This window comes from Limulus polyphemus, unplaced genomic scaffold (genome assembly GCF_000517525.1).
Source record: "Limulus polyphemus unplaced genomic scaffold, Limulus_polyphemus-2.1.2 Scaffold1120, whole genome shotgun sequence".
Taxonomy (NCBI): Eukaryota; Metazoa; Arthropoda; class Merostomata; order Xiphosura; family Limulidae; genus Limulus; species Limulus polyphemus.
Window position 1 is genome coordinate 180,005 of NW_013666730.1, and position 11,581 is coordinate 191,585.

Genomic DNA, 11,581 nt, shown 5'->3' on the forward strand with positions numbered 1-11,581 from the left:
ACGTTTGAATATTATTTATTGATTTTATTATAAGGGACCTACCTTGCCCCCCCCCCCCCCCCCACGTGGCACAGTGGTATGTCTGCGGATTTACAATGCTAGAAACTGTGTTTCAATACTCGTGGTGGGCAGAGCACAGATAGTCCATTGTGCAGCTTTGTGCTTAACTTCAAAACACACTAGTTGCCTTTATTCGTCCCCAAATTCTGAACTGCTTGACTAGAGGAAGGCAGGTAATAAACAGATCCACCACCAACTCTTTAGCTACTCTTGCCTGACCAAATATTATAATTTGATAAGAGCTCTCATAGTGCACTCACGGCCCAAATGCGCGAAGTACGTTCCTGTGGCAACAGGACGCAAACAGTGTAGCCCAATAAATTTGTTTCAAATTGACCTTACACTTTGCCTTAATCGTTAGACTAATTATGCTAACAATATAACGGTAGGAATATTCTCAAACAGTTCCCTTTGCTACACAGTCCTTTATTTTTTACTTGTTAATTATTAATAGGATACACATGAAACCGTTCTTTACTTCCTTAGGTTTCGTTTGGTTGAGCTATTTCTTTGAATGCAAAACCTTTTTACGTGGCAGAACTTCGCCAAAGTAATTTTGACTTCAAATTTCAAAATATTGTAGCTCTTATTCTGAGAATCCATTCAATAACTAAAAGTGTTTCAAGCCTTTTTGGATATCAAAGTCAGGAGTATAAATTTAACGTAATGGCTTTTTCGTGGCTCTGCATTTATATACCACCATCAATATATACACTTGACACATTCACTTCCTGCTGTTAGAATGTGTAAACGGAATGTTATGTAAATACACCTTTCTTTACCACGAATACTTATGTTAGTTAATGTTTCCTCTTAAGTATAGGTAAGTTAACAAGCCAACTAGAAGAACTTAGAGCTACTGGTAGTAATTTCCTCATCTAGCGTAATTTGCTATAAACTACTAACAATATCACATCGTTAATTATAAGTTTCTATAAGCAGTTGCCTCGAGTTAAATCAGTTTTATTTGCTGTTTTAACCACATATTTCCTGAAAAGACTTGTTTTAATTTAAATCAATTTTATCTGCTGTTTCAACCACATATTTCCTGAAAAGACAGTTTAAATCAATTTTATCGAATATATTGGCCAGTAAAAGTAATGTTAAAAACCCCCAAAGTGAGGGTTAGTGTGAATCCTAATGGATGATAAAAACCAAACACATTCATGTATTGCTAGAACTTTAACATATCACTTGTATAAGGTAAATATTAAATCGGAAAAAAATCAAACATAAACGGACACAAGAATAAAATCTGTATTATAAATTTCCAGTAATATTACGAGATAGAACCAGACTGGAAATTATGATAAACAACTTACAAATGAAACTTATTCTCTGTAATAGAACATATATATATATTATGGACATTTATTATGCAGGTTATACAAACGTTAAGATCTTTCATTACAATAAAGAAAAACATATAGTGGTAAGTTTGTCTAAAGAATTCGCTGTGTAGTTTGTGAGTACCGAGTTTGAGGTGATATAGTTTACATAACATTAATAGAGTACAGAAATATGCAAGTAATATACCAAAAAATGTTTGTTTGTTTATTATGAATTTCGTGCAAAGCTACACGATGGCTATCTGCGCTAGCCGTTACTAATTTAGCAGTGTAAGACTAGAGGGAAGACAGCTAGTCATCACCACCCACCGCCAACTCTTGGGCTACTCTTTTACCAACGAATAGTGGGATTGACCGTCACATAATAACGTCCCCACGGCTGAAAGGGCGAGCATGTTTGGTGGGACGGGGAGACGAATCCGCAACCCACAGATTGCCAGTCGAGCCATCTAACCATCTGGACATGCCGAGTCACACACACACACACACACACAAAATGAAACTTATGAAATGTTTAATAAACTGTTTGAGGGCTCGAGTTGTCTGTTCAAGTGAAAACATATCAAATATCGAACTTTTAACGGACTAAAGAAGAAGATAAATGAAAGACGAAGTATCAATAAGTGTACAACTGAATATTTTATTATGAACGAACGCTTGTAAAAGTTGTTTTCTTCATATTTATTGCACTTAAAGCAATGATATGGTTTCTTTCTCACTCGCTGGTGGTCTGACTTAGACGTTTTCTGTAAGTAAGTGATGAAATCGGAAAACATCAGGTTAGCTGAAGTAGAGTTGAGACCGACCGTGGCGCAGTGGTTAGCCTACTCGGGATGTGAATCCGAGAATTCGTGATTCGCGGTTCGTTGCACTTTGGGGCCACGAATGCACTATAAGAGTGACAGTCAAATACCACTATTCGACCAGAAATGAGTAGCCAAAGAATTGGCGGTTGGTACTGTTGATTAGTTGCCTAGTTTCTATCTCTCAGTTCAGAACCAGGGATGGTTTATAATTTTGGTAGTATTTTTTTTTCTTTACTGAATGAAAATGCATTTCGTGGTTCGATATTTATTACAAATGCTAGCTAAGTATGTTAATTAGGTTCGCAAGCCCGTTATCGTTTCATCTGCCAGAAAGATAAAAGCTAGTCCTACGCTAAAGTGCCTGATAGGCCATTATACTGTGTTGCTTTTTCAAGTCACTTGTGTTTGACTTTAAACCCATAAAAACTTGATAGAAATTGGCTCAGTGTACTGACCACTTTTACTCGGTACATACATCAATCGTAACAAATGCTCACTTGCAACGTCTGTGGTAAGCGTACTTTGTGTCTGTGTTTCTAATTAGCGACGTTAATATCAACGACTGTACTTAGCCATACCATATTAAACCAGTGACAATTGAGCATCTCTGATAAAACACAAAGCGTCTTTTGAAAGATAGGACACGATATCTTTAACGAATAATGCAAATAAATCCCACAAAATAATGAATTTTATCTAATGTGATTGTTCGTATATGCTTTCTATTCTAAATATACCGTAATGAAAAACGAACAATGTATAAAATATATATTCTAGAAGTATGGAACTTTGTAAAACAATGTGTAATACATGAAGGCCTTTAAAATGTATAAGAAATGGATGCTTATGTAAATTAGGATGATAATATATAAGTATGCATAGAAGGAACAGAAGATAAAATATGATTTATACATAGTGTATATGATCAAACACGAGTAGTCAGATAAGGTATCTACTGAGTAGTCTTTTATATTTTAAATATCATCGTCTTACGTAGTTGAGCGAGTGTTTCAGATCAGGAAACATTGGTTTCAGTGTTGGAAAAACTCTCTTTGTGTGTAAGCCAATTTGATTAACTGTTGGATCATACACCCAGATAAAGATTCCACTTACCCATTGTTGGATCGTACTCCCAGATAAAGATTCCACACTCACTTAGTGTTGGATTGTACTCCCAACTAAATATTACAAACTTACCTAGTGTTGGATTGCACTCCCAGCTAAAGATTCCACTTATACACTGTTGGATCGTATTCCAGATAAAGATTCCTCTCTTATCCAGTGTTAGATCATACCCCCACATAACGATTCCACTTACCCAGTGTTGGATCGTATTCCCAGATGAAGATTCCACTTACCTAGTATTGGATCGCACTCCTAGACAAAGATTCCACTTACCCAGTGTTGGATCGTACTCTCAGATTTAGATTCAACTTACCCAGTGTTGGATCGTACTCTCAGATTTAGACTCCACTTGCCCAGTGTTGGATCGTACTCCTAGACAAAGATTCCACTTACCCAATGTTGGATTGTAGTCCCAGATAAAGATTCCACTTACCCACTGTTGGATTGTACACCTAAGTAAAGATTCCATTTACCCAGTGTTGTGTCGTATTCCCAGATAAAGATCCCACTTACCCAGTGTTGGATCTTACTCCTAAACAAAGATTCCACTTACCCAGTGTTGGATCGTACTCCCAGATAAAGATTCCACTTATCCAGTGTTGGATCGTACACCTAAGTATAGATTCCATTTACCCAGTGTTGGATCGTACTCCCAGATAAAATTCCACTTACCCATGTTGGATCGTACTCCCAGATAAAATTCCACTTACCCAATGTTGGATCGTACTCCCAGATAAAATTCCACTTACCCAATGTTGGATCGTACTCCCAGATAAAATTCCACTTACCCAATGTTGGATCGTACTCCCAGATAAAATTCCACTTACCCAGTGTTGGATCGTACTCCCAAATAAAGATTCCACTTACCCAATGTTGGATCGTACTCCCAGATAAAATTCCACTTACCCAATGTTGGATCGTACTCCCAGATGAAGCGCTTGGTTATAAACCTCACTACAAGAGCTGAGAAAAAGATTTCAATCGTTACTCACAAACTGATTTTTAAATCAAGGAATAACAAGAGTAAAAAAAAAAGACTTACATTACTTATGAAAATATTTTATCATAGTTATAACTAATCTACTAGCGAGTGTTGTAAATTGCATCACGTTGTCGTTTCGCGTTTCCCCTGTTTTATTCCTGTTACTTTCACCTTGATTCCCGTTTATTAAATAACTAGCTGACGTAAAAGTTTATCATCAATATTCTGTATTTCAGACAAATTGTCAAGGGTACTCAGTCGGTTTATTCGTTTTTATTCTCCTACGTTAACGACAAAATGTTCCACGCAATATTCTTGTCCTTGCCCGTTTTAGAACCACTTATTTTTGTTGTTGCTTCTGCCATGTTAAAAAGATGTGGCACTCAGGGTTTTTCGAAATAAGGTACGCCTTGCCAGGGAAGGGAAAGGGGTAGACATGAGAGTTCTAGTGACATCGAAATGAATACATACTGGCTGAAATCGTAGCGCAGAAAAACAGGCAATACACACTGATGTGGAAAAAATAAAATTAAAAAAAGCCTGGTCCGATAGACGGCTGGAGTTGGGCTGTTTCTTCCTGTGAGGGTTCTGAATTGATCTCGTGAGCTTTCGAGTTTTGATTTATGCTGTCTGATTAACGCATTATAAGTGATAAACGATATACAGTGTTTAATGAAAAAGGTATTACACGGTATGTAAAGGTATGTATCAGATTCAGATTATATTCTTGTACTCTGTTATTTACGTTTCCGTTACAAAGTTGGGGTTTCAAGTCAATTTATAGTTATATCAGGCGTATAAGAAGTTACCAAACGAAAGTGTGTTTAATACTAATGAGAACGAGATTAACGTTTTCGTTTTGTATATTAAAATTATAAGTCTATTAGGAAATAAAATAACATGGCATAATTAAGGTTAGGCTTCGTCTTTTACTTACATCTAAAAACCAGGAAGCGACCTCAGTACCATTAAACTACATTATTAAGTATTCATACGGGTCTTTGAATGTCGGCGATTTCGGAAGCCAATGATAATCGTAATCTCACGGCACTAGTAAGTAAGAGTAAATGTCAATATTTATACTTTTCATCTGCAGTGAAGGTTTATACATTGTTTGTTTTAGAGCAAAGCCACACTGGGCTATCTGCTGTGTTCACTGCATGGAATCGAACCTCGGATTTTGGTGTTGTAGGTCCTTAGACTTACCGTTCGCCCAACAGGGTACTAGACATAGAGTAAAAGTCAATAAGCTACACACATTATCATATTTTTTCTCTGCATTCCGGAAAGTCAAGTAATCCAAAATATCAAATTAGAAAATGACGTCAACGCCTTTCCGGCTCAAATTTCGTCAGTACAAGTAGAATAGATAGGAAGTTTTTGTTTTTTGAAAGGCATTGTCATTATATATAAATATATAGTAATGTATAATATATTGGTTGTAAAGTATTAAAGATGTTTACCATCCCGATAGTTATTTGGAAAGATAGATCTGTGTTAACCACGGTGATTGACTTAGTTATCAGGATAGATCTGTGTCAACCACGGTGATTGGCTGAGTTATTAGAGGTGAAGTTACTTTCCGGGTCAGTTTTGGCGGAGAATTTGCCTGTTGGTGATTGGTTCTGCTATCACAGGTGAAGCCAGTTTCTAGGTAATTTTGGCAGATGATTTGCCTGTTGGTGATTGGTCCAGCTATCAAAAATAAAGTCGCTTTCCGGATCAGTTTTGGCGAATAGTTTGCCTGTTGGTGACTGGTCCAGCTATCAAAAGGAAAGTCGCTTTCCGGGTTAGGTTGGATGGATAGTTTGCCTGTTGATGATTGGTTTTGCTATCACAGGTGAAGCCACTTACTGGTTTAATTTGGCAGATGGTTTGTCTGTTGGTGACTGGTCCAGCTATCAAAAGTAAAGTCGCTTTCCGGGTTAGGTTTGATAGATAGTTTGCCTGTTGATGATTGGTCCTAGCTATCAAAAGCAAAGTCACCTTCCGGGTCATTGTTAGTGGATGACTTGCTTGTTAGTGACTGACCTACCTATCAAAGGCAAAGTCGCTTTTCCGGGTCATTTTTGGTGGATAATTGCTTATTGGTAACTAACTGACTTACAGCCATCCGATGGGAGGCCATTTTCCTAGGTTGGCTTTATGTTTTTCCAGAAGTTTTGGTCTTTAAAGTTAGCAAATGGATAAAGAAGATGCTCTGTGACTTATCTTTTTTCTCTTCCTTTATCTCAATATCATTTTCTATTATTCGTACTTCTGGGCGTGAAGAAGTGTAAGATTTTAGTTTCTGTTCGTTCTAACATTTAATTTCCATATTTGATCTGTTTTGATTTCATTTAAGTGTATCTATTTTTTCATTTGCTTTAGAACTGTTCTGATTTCACGAGGAACCAAATGGTGTTTCCCTCTTCTTCCCTTGTTCGTTTTTACCACATTAAATTTCACTAGCTAAATATTTTCGAACTTCCCGTTTCGAGGAGTCAGCTCATATGCTTGATGATTATTCTTCAACAGAGAATATCAGTAAAAAATTGACAAGAAAACTACTTTTTCCTCTATAGTTGTAGTTGTTGTTGTTTTTTTTTGGGTGGGGGGCAACAAATTTACAACGGAAGAAAGGTGCTGTGTAAAACGGTTTACCACAGATTTAGTGTTTAACAATTTAGACGGAGAGCACATATAAGTGAAGCATTTCTATTAATGTGAATAAAGTGACCTATTTCTCCAGAATGTATCTTTATTGACTCTATTTATATTTCTCCATTAAGGCTTGCTTAACTCCTACAAGTTCACTATCGATAACCTACAGCGTTTGAACTGGATTAATGAACTTGTAGGACGAAGTTTTAATAGCGAAATATTAAGTCAATAAAAACATATTATGGAGATATAGGTCGTTAATTTATTTACATTAAGAGAAATGCCTCGTAATAAACTCCAGTTTGGGTTAAACAAAATGAAAAAATCATATAACTGAAACATTACAAGTTCATCGGATCTTACCATTGCTCTAAAAGTACAGAAAAACGATCTGTTCTAGCTGGTCTTAACATTTAACTGAGTAGAACCAACAATTACGAGCTGTTGTCTGCCCCATAAGAAAGCTGACAGATGGTAAGGGAACAGATTAGGCAACTGCAGTAAGTTGTCCCAGTCAGAGATAGATGAGTATGGTCTCATAATAAATACATCGTGCGTTGCTGTTAGTGGAACTGGCACAAATTTTTGAGGTGATTCATTTTCTAAATTAGTTGGGATTTTCCCCTCTCTATAATTACACATGAAGTGAGAATTTTTCTAATTAATCAACAAAACTACTGTCAAGTTTAATGTAATGGCATTAGTATACGAGAAAGAAAAATTAATAATTCTTAAAGAAATAATTAAATGTATATTTATCATAAACTTTAGCTGGTATTAGAAGTTCTACAAACTCCAAGGGACTATCCGTGCTATGTCCACCGCGGAAAATCGTATTCCGGATTTATGGTTGTAAACCATAGAGGGATAACTGTTTACAATGAAATCCTTTCGATTGAACGCAAGTAATTAAAAAACCAGTAATAGAAAAATCATAGGTAACAAAAAATAATCAGTTTGAGTCTGAAAAAATATTAAACTAAGCCACACAGAGGTCCGTCTTTAACTTTGAACTGATAACTAATTGATAAGCTAATCAACAGCACTCATGTTAACTCTTCAGATTTGACAGTCAATCTTGTTGTGCAGCCATGGCTTCAACGTGCGTAGAGCGTTTTCATGAACCATGAATCCTCGGGTTAATACTCCGAGCACTCTAATCACTAGGTCACGACTGGCTCATAGAATAAAATAAATAAGTAAATGCCAAATAATATTTTGCTAGGAAAGTTTAAGTGAGGTTTCAAATATACATGCATTTATTATCTTAACGGTACTTATAGCGGTGCCTCCTCCTAGTTCAGCTGTAAGTATGAAGGTTTATAACCGGGTTTCAATACCAATGGTGGACACAGCACAGATAGCCCATTATGTAGCTTTGCGTTTAACAACAAAGAAACAAAACTTGTAGTCGTTAATACAATTATAGGGGGGGGGGGGCATGGCCAGGTGGTTAGGGAGCTCGACTCGCAATCTGCGGGTTGCGGTTCGAATCCCCGTCACAAGAAACATGCTCGCCCTTTCAGCCGTAGGGGTGTTATAATGTGACGGTCAATCCCACTATTCGTTGGTAAAAGAGTAGCCCAAGAGTTAGCGGTGGGTGGTGATGACTAGCTGCCTTCCCTCTAGTCTTACTGCTAAATTAGGGACGGCTAGCGCAGATAGATAGCCCTCGTGTAGTTTTGCGCGAAATCCGTAACAAATAAACAAACCAATTATAGGCTTTATCGTAATTTGATAAAATAATAAGACTACAATGACAATTTTTATTACAATTACAATGAACAAGCCAGTTTCGTCTGAAAAAGAAAATATCTAAGGCAAAATTTATTGCGCTAACTCTTATCTAAACAATAATTTCTTCCATAAAATTTCGTCTATGTGGTAAACGGTATCTGACAACTGCCCTCTGGATAACTGCCCTCCCCCCCTCTCCCGCCGCCATATCATATTATGTTAATATAACTGACTAAAATAGGAAAACAAAACAAATATTTCTTGTATTTTATAGAAGAATGAATCATCTAAAACTGTTTAAGTAGGAGAAAATAACACAGGTTTCATGTTAAATTTTGTTCATTGTAATAACATAAAAATGTTGAACTATGCAAGGTTATATAACGTTAGCACATGTTTAAGTAGCAGAAAATAACACAGATTTCACGTTAAATTTTGTTCATTGTAATAACATAAAAATGTTGAACTATGCAAGGTTATATAACGTTAGCACATGTTTAAGTAGCAGAAAATAACACAAGTTTCATGTTAAATTATTTTTATAGTAATAAAGTAAAAATGTTGAACTACGCAAAGTTATATAAAGAAGATATGACTGCGGGGGGGGCAGTTGTTAGGGGGCAATTTTCCTACGGGGGCAGTTATCGAGGGGCAATTGTCCTATAACCATGGTAAACACAGGAGAGATTTCCATGTGATCATTGTTCGTAATACGAGTTGAAAGCAAAGATCAATAGTCGCATTGGAATAATAACCAGAAACTCCTAAACGTACTATAAAAAGTAAAAAGTAATGTTTATCTGCGTTTATCTTAAATAAAATAATCCCAACAATAAAACAATCCCAACCACACATAACTAATATACAAATTGTTGTGGGTCTGTTCCTGTTTAAGGCACTTGGTAACACATTTGCACTCGGCTTGTTCTCATTCGATTTGTTGTGGGTAATTGTAGCTGACGCCCCATATGTTTGCACTATTCAGTTTTACGTGGTAACTCTAGGGTTCTCGTAACACACATCATGACTCATGTCCATTTATATCTATTTTAATTGTAAGCCATTGAACATTTAGCAATGATATAATTGAGCAAGAACGTTTATATCGTTATAGATTCATTCTATTCTATATTACAAGAGCTAAAGTGAATTTATTCTTTATATATGGCTTTAGAACGAACCTTTTGTTTCAGCGTTTGCCTCTACGAGGTGAGGCCTCACAAGGTTTTATTTGTTTAATGCCAGATCATATTGCTCAGTCGTAAAAGTAAAAAGACAACAATGCTGCCTTTTGCACGTAGATCACGTAGGACATGGCATTCAGGCGCAATCAAATACATTTTATTTTGTCAGCAATTGTTGCACCTACATACAGATTATGTACTTAGCTTTTTCCTTCTCTGATTACTGGGCACGAATGGCATAGAATAATTGGTGGCGTCTTTAACTCTATAATGTTGTTTAAAACTAATGCATATTTCAAAACCGCTCTGGATGATATAGTATTTAAGTTTGAGGTTATGGTTGGAAAGTTACGAAAGCAATGAAACGCTACAAAGTACTTGCTTCCCACCTCGTCGGCTCATGCACCCAATCTGTTATAGTTAATTCGAGAAAGAAAAAAAATAGACCAAACTGCGTATGCTCGTGAAAGATTTGCGGTTTTGTAAGAATTGCTTGCGCTAGCTTGGCTTAAATGGTTACTATTTTGTGGAAAGAACAAAAACAACAACACTTAACAATTATCTGATTAGTAAATAATTATATATATATATATATATATCTTAACATTTCTGCTTAGAAAAACAATTCCTTCCTAGTTAGGAGGGAAATCCTTCGCTAGTAAATATTTATTAAAGGTGAAAAATGTAGCTTATGGATCCACTTTGGGCAGAAGATTTTGATTGAATAAAAGGTCATTCCATTGTCAGAGCCCATATTGAAAGTGTTAATACTCTGCCAAGTAAAGACACGATTTCTGTGGAACTGCCTAACTCTCTGCCAAGTAGGAACACAACAGTTTCGATTTCTGTGAATCCTCTGCCAAGAAGGAACACAACAGTTTCGATTCTTGCAGAACTGCTTAAACGAGTACAAAAAGGTCACGTGATTGGTCAAATTGACCGAGCCCATATTGAAAGTGTTAATACTCTGCCAAGTAAAGACACGATTTCTGTGGGACTGCCTAACTCTCTGCCAATAAATAGGGATATGACAGTTTCTATCTCTGCGGAACTACCTAATCTCCTAACAAATAGGGACACGAGAATTCAAAAGTCATGTAAGCAACGTACTTTCTTAACGAAACCCAAGTAATAGCAGCTTCTTTTCTGTAATACAAAAATATAAAGTAGTGCAGAATCTCACAAACTAAAGAAGGCCTAATTATATTTGCCTTAGACATACGGTATTTCACATCCTATCGCTCTGGGGTACTTTCTGCTTTACATGAAACTGACTCATTGGTTTTTAAATGCATAAAATATGAATTGGGTACAGAAACACACACACACAGAGTAATAATCACGTAAAAATATTCCAAAGGCAACGGAAGCCTATTATTTTTGTTTTAATTACTTGTAATAAGTTATTGTAAGAGAAAATTCATATTTTAAAACTATAGCCTTATTTTATGTTCTTTGTACTATGTGCTTTCAGTGGCGCTGAATGTTTCACGAAATTGACAACAAAGCATGCACCATTTACAAGGTTTAAGGTTCAGTTGTTAAAGTGAAGTTTTAACATTTTCACTGTGATAAAGATTGGCATTTAACGGGATATTTAGGTTATATTATAATGTCATCAGGGAAACAGAAACTCTAGTGTACTGGTACTTTGATAAAAGAAAGATTATGAATGTAGAATTACATATATGCAGA

General features: G+C 36.1%; 1 protein-coding gene across 4 annotated transcripts in view; it reads right to left on the minus strand.

Moving 5' to 3' along the window:
- The window catches only part of LOC106462220 (ras-related and estrogen-regulated growth inhibitor-like), a 106,368-nt gene that overhangs the window by 43,312 nt on the left and 51,475 nt on the right, over window positions 1-11,581 (minus strand). For 3 of the 4 annotated variants that reach the window (XR_002611188.1, XM_022389419.1, XM_022389418.1), the window contains exon 2: window positions 4,247-4,303. The exons of the other annotated variant lie outside the window; for it this stretch is intronic. Coding sequence is in view for 2 of the 3 variants with exons in the window: in XM_022389419.1 (XP_022245127.1) it covers window positions 4,247-4,303 (57 nt within the window). In the remaining variant the exon portion in view is untranslated. The remainder of the gene's footprint in view (window positions 1-4,246; window positions 4,304-11,581) is intronic. 4 annotated transcript variants of the gene reach the window in all.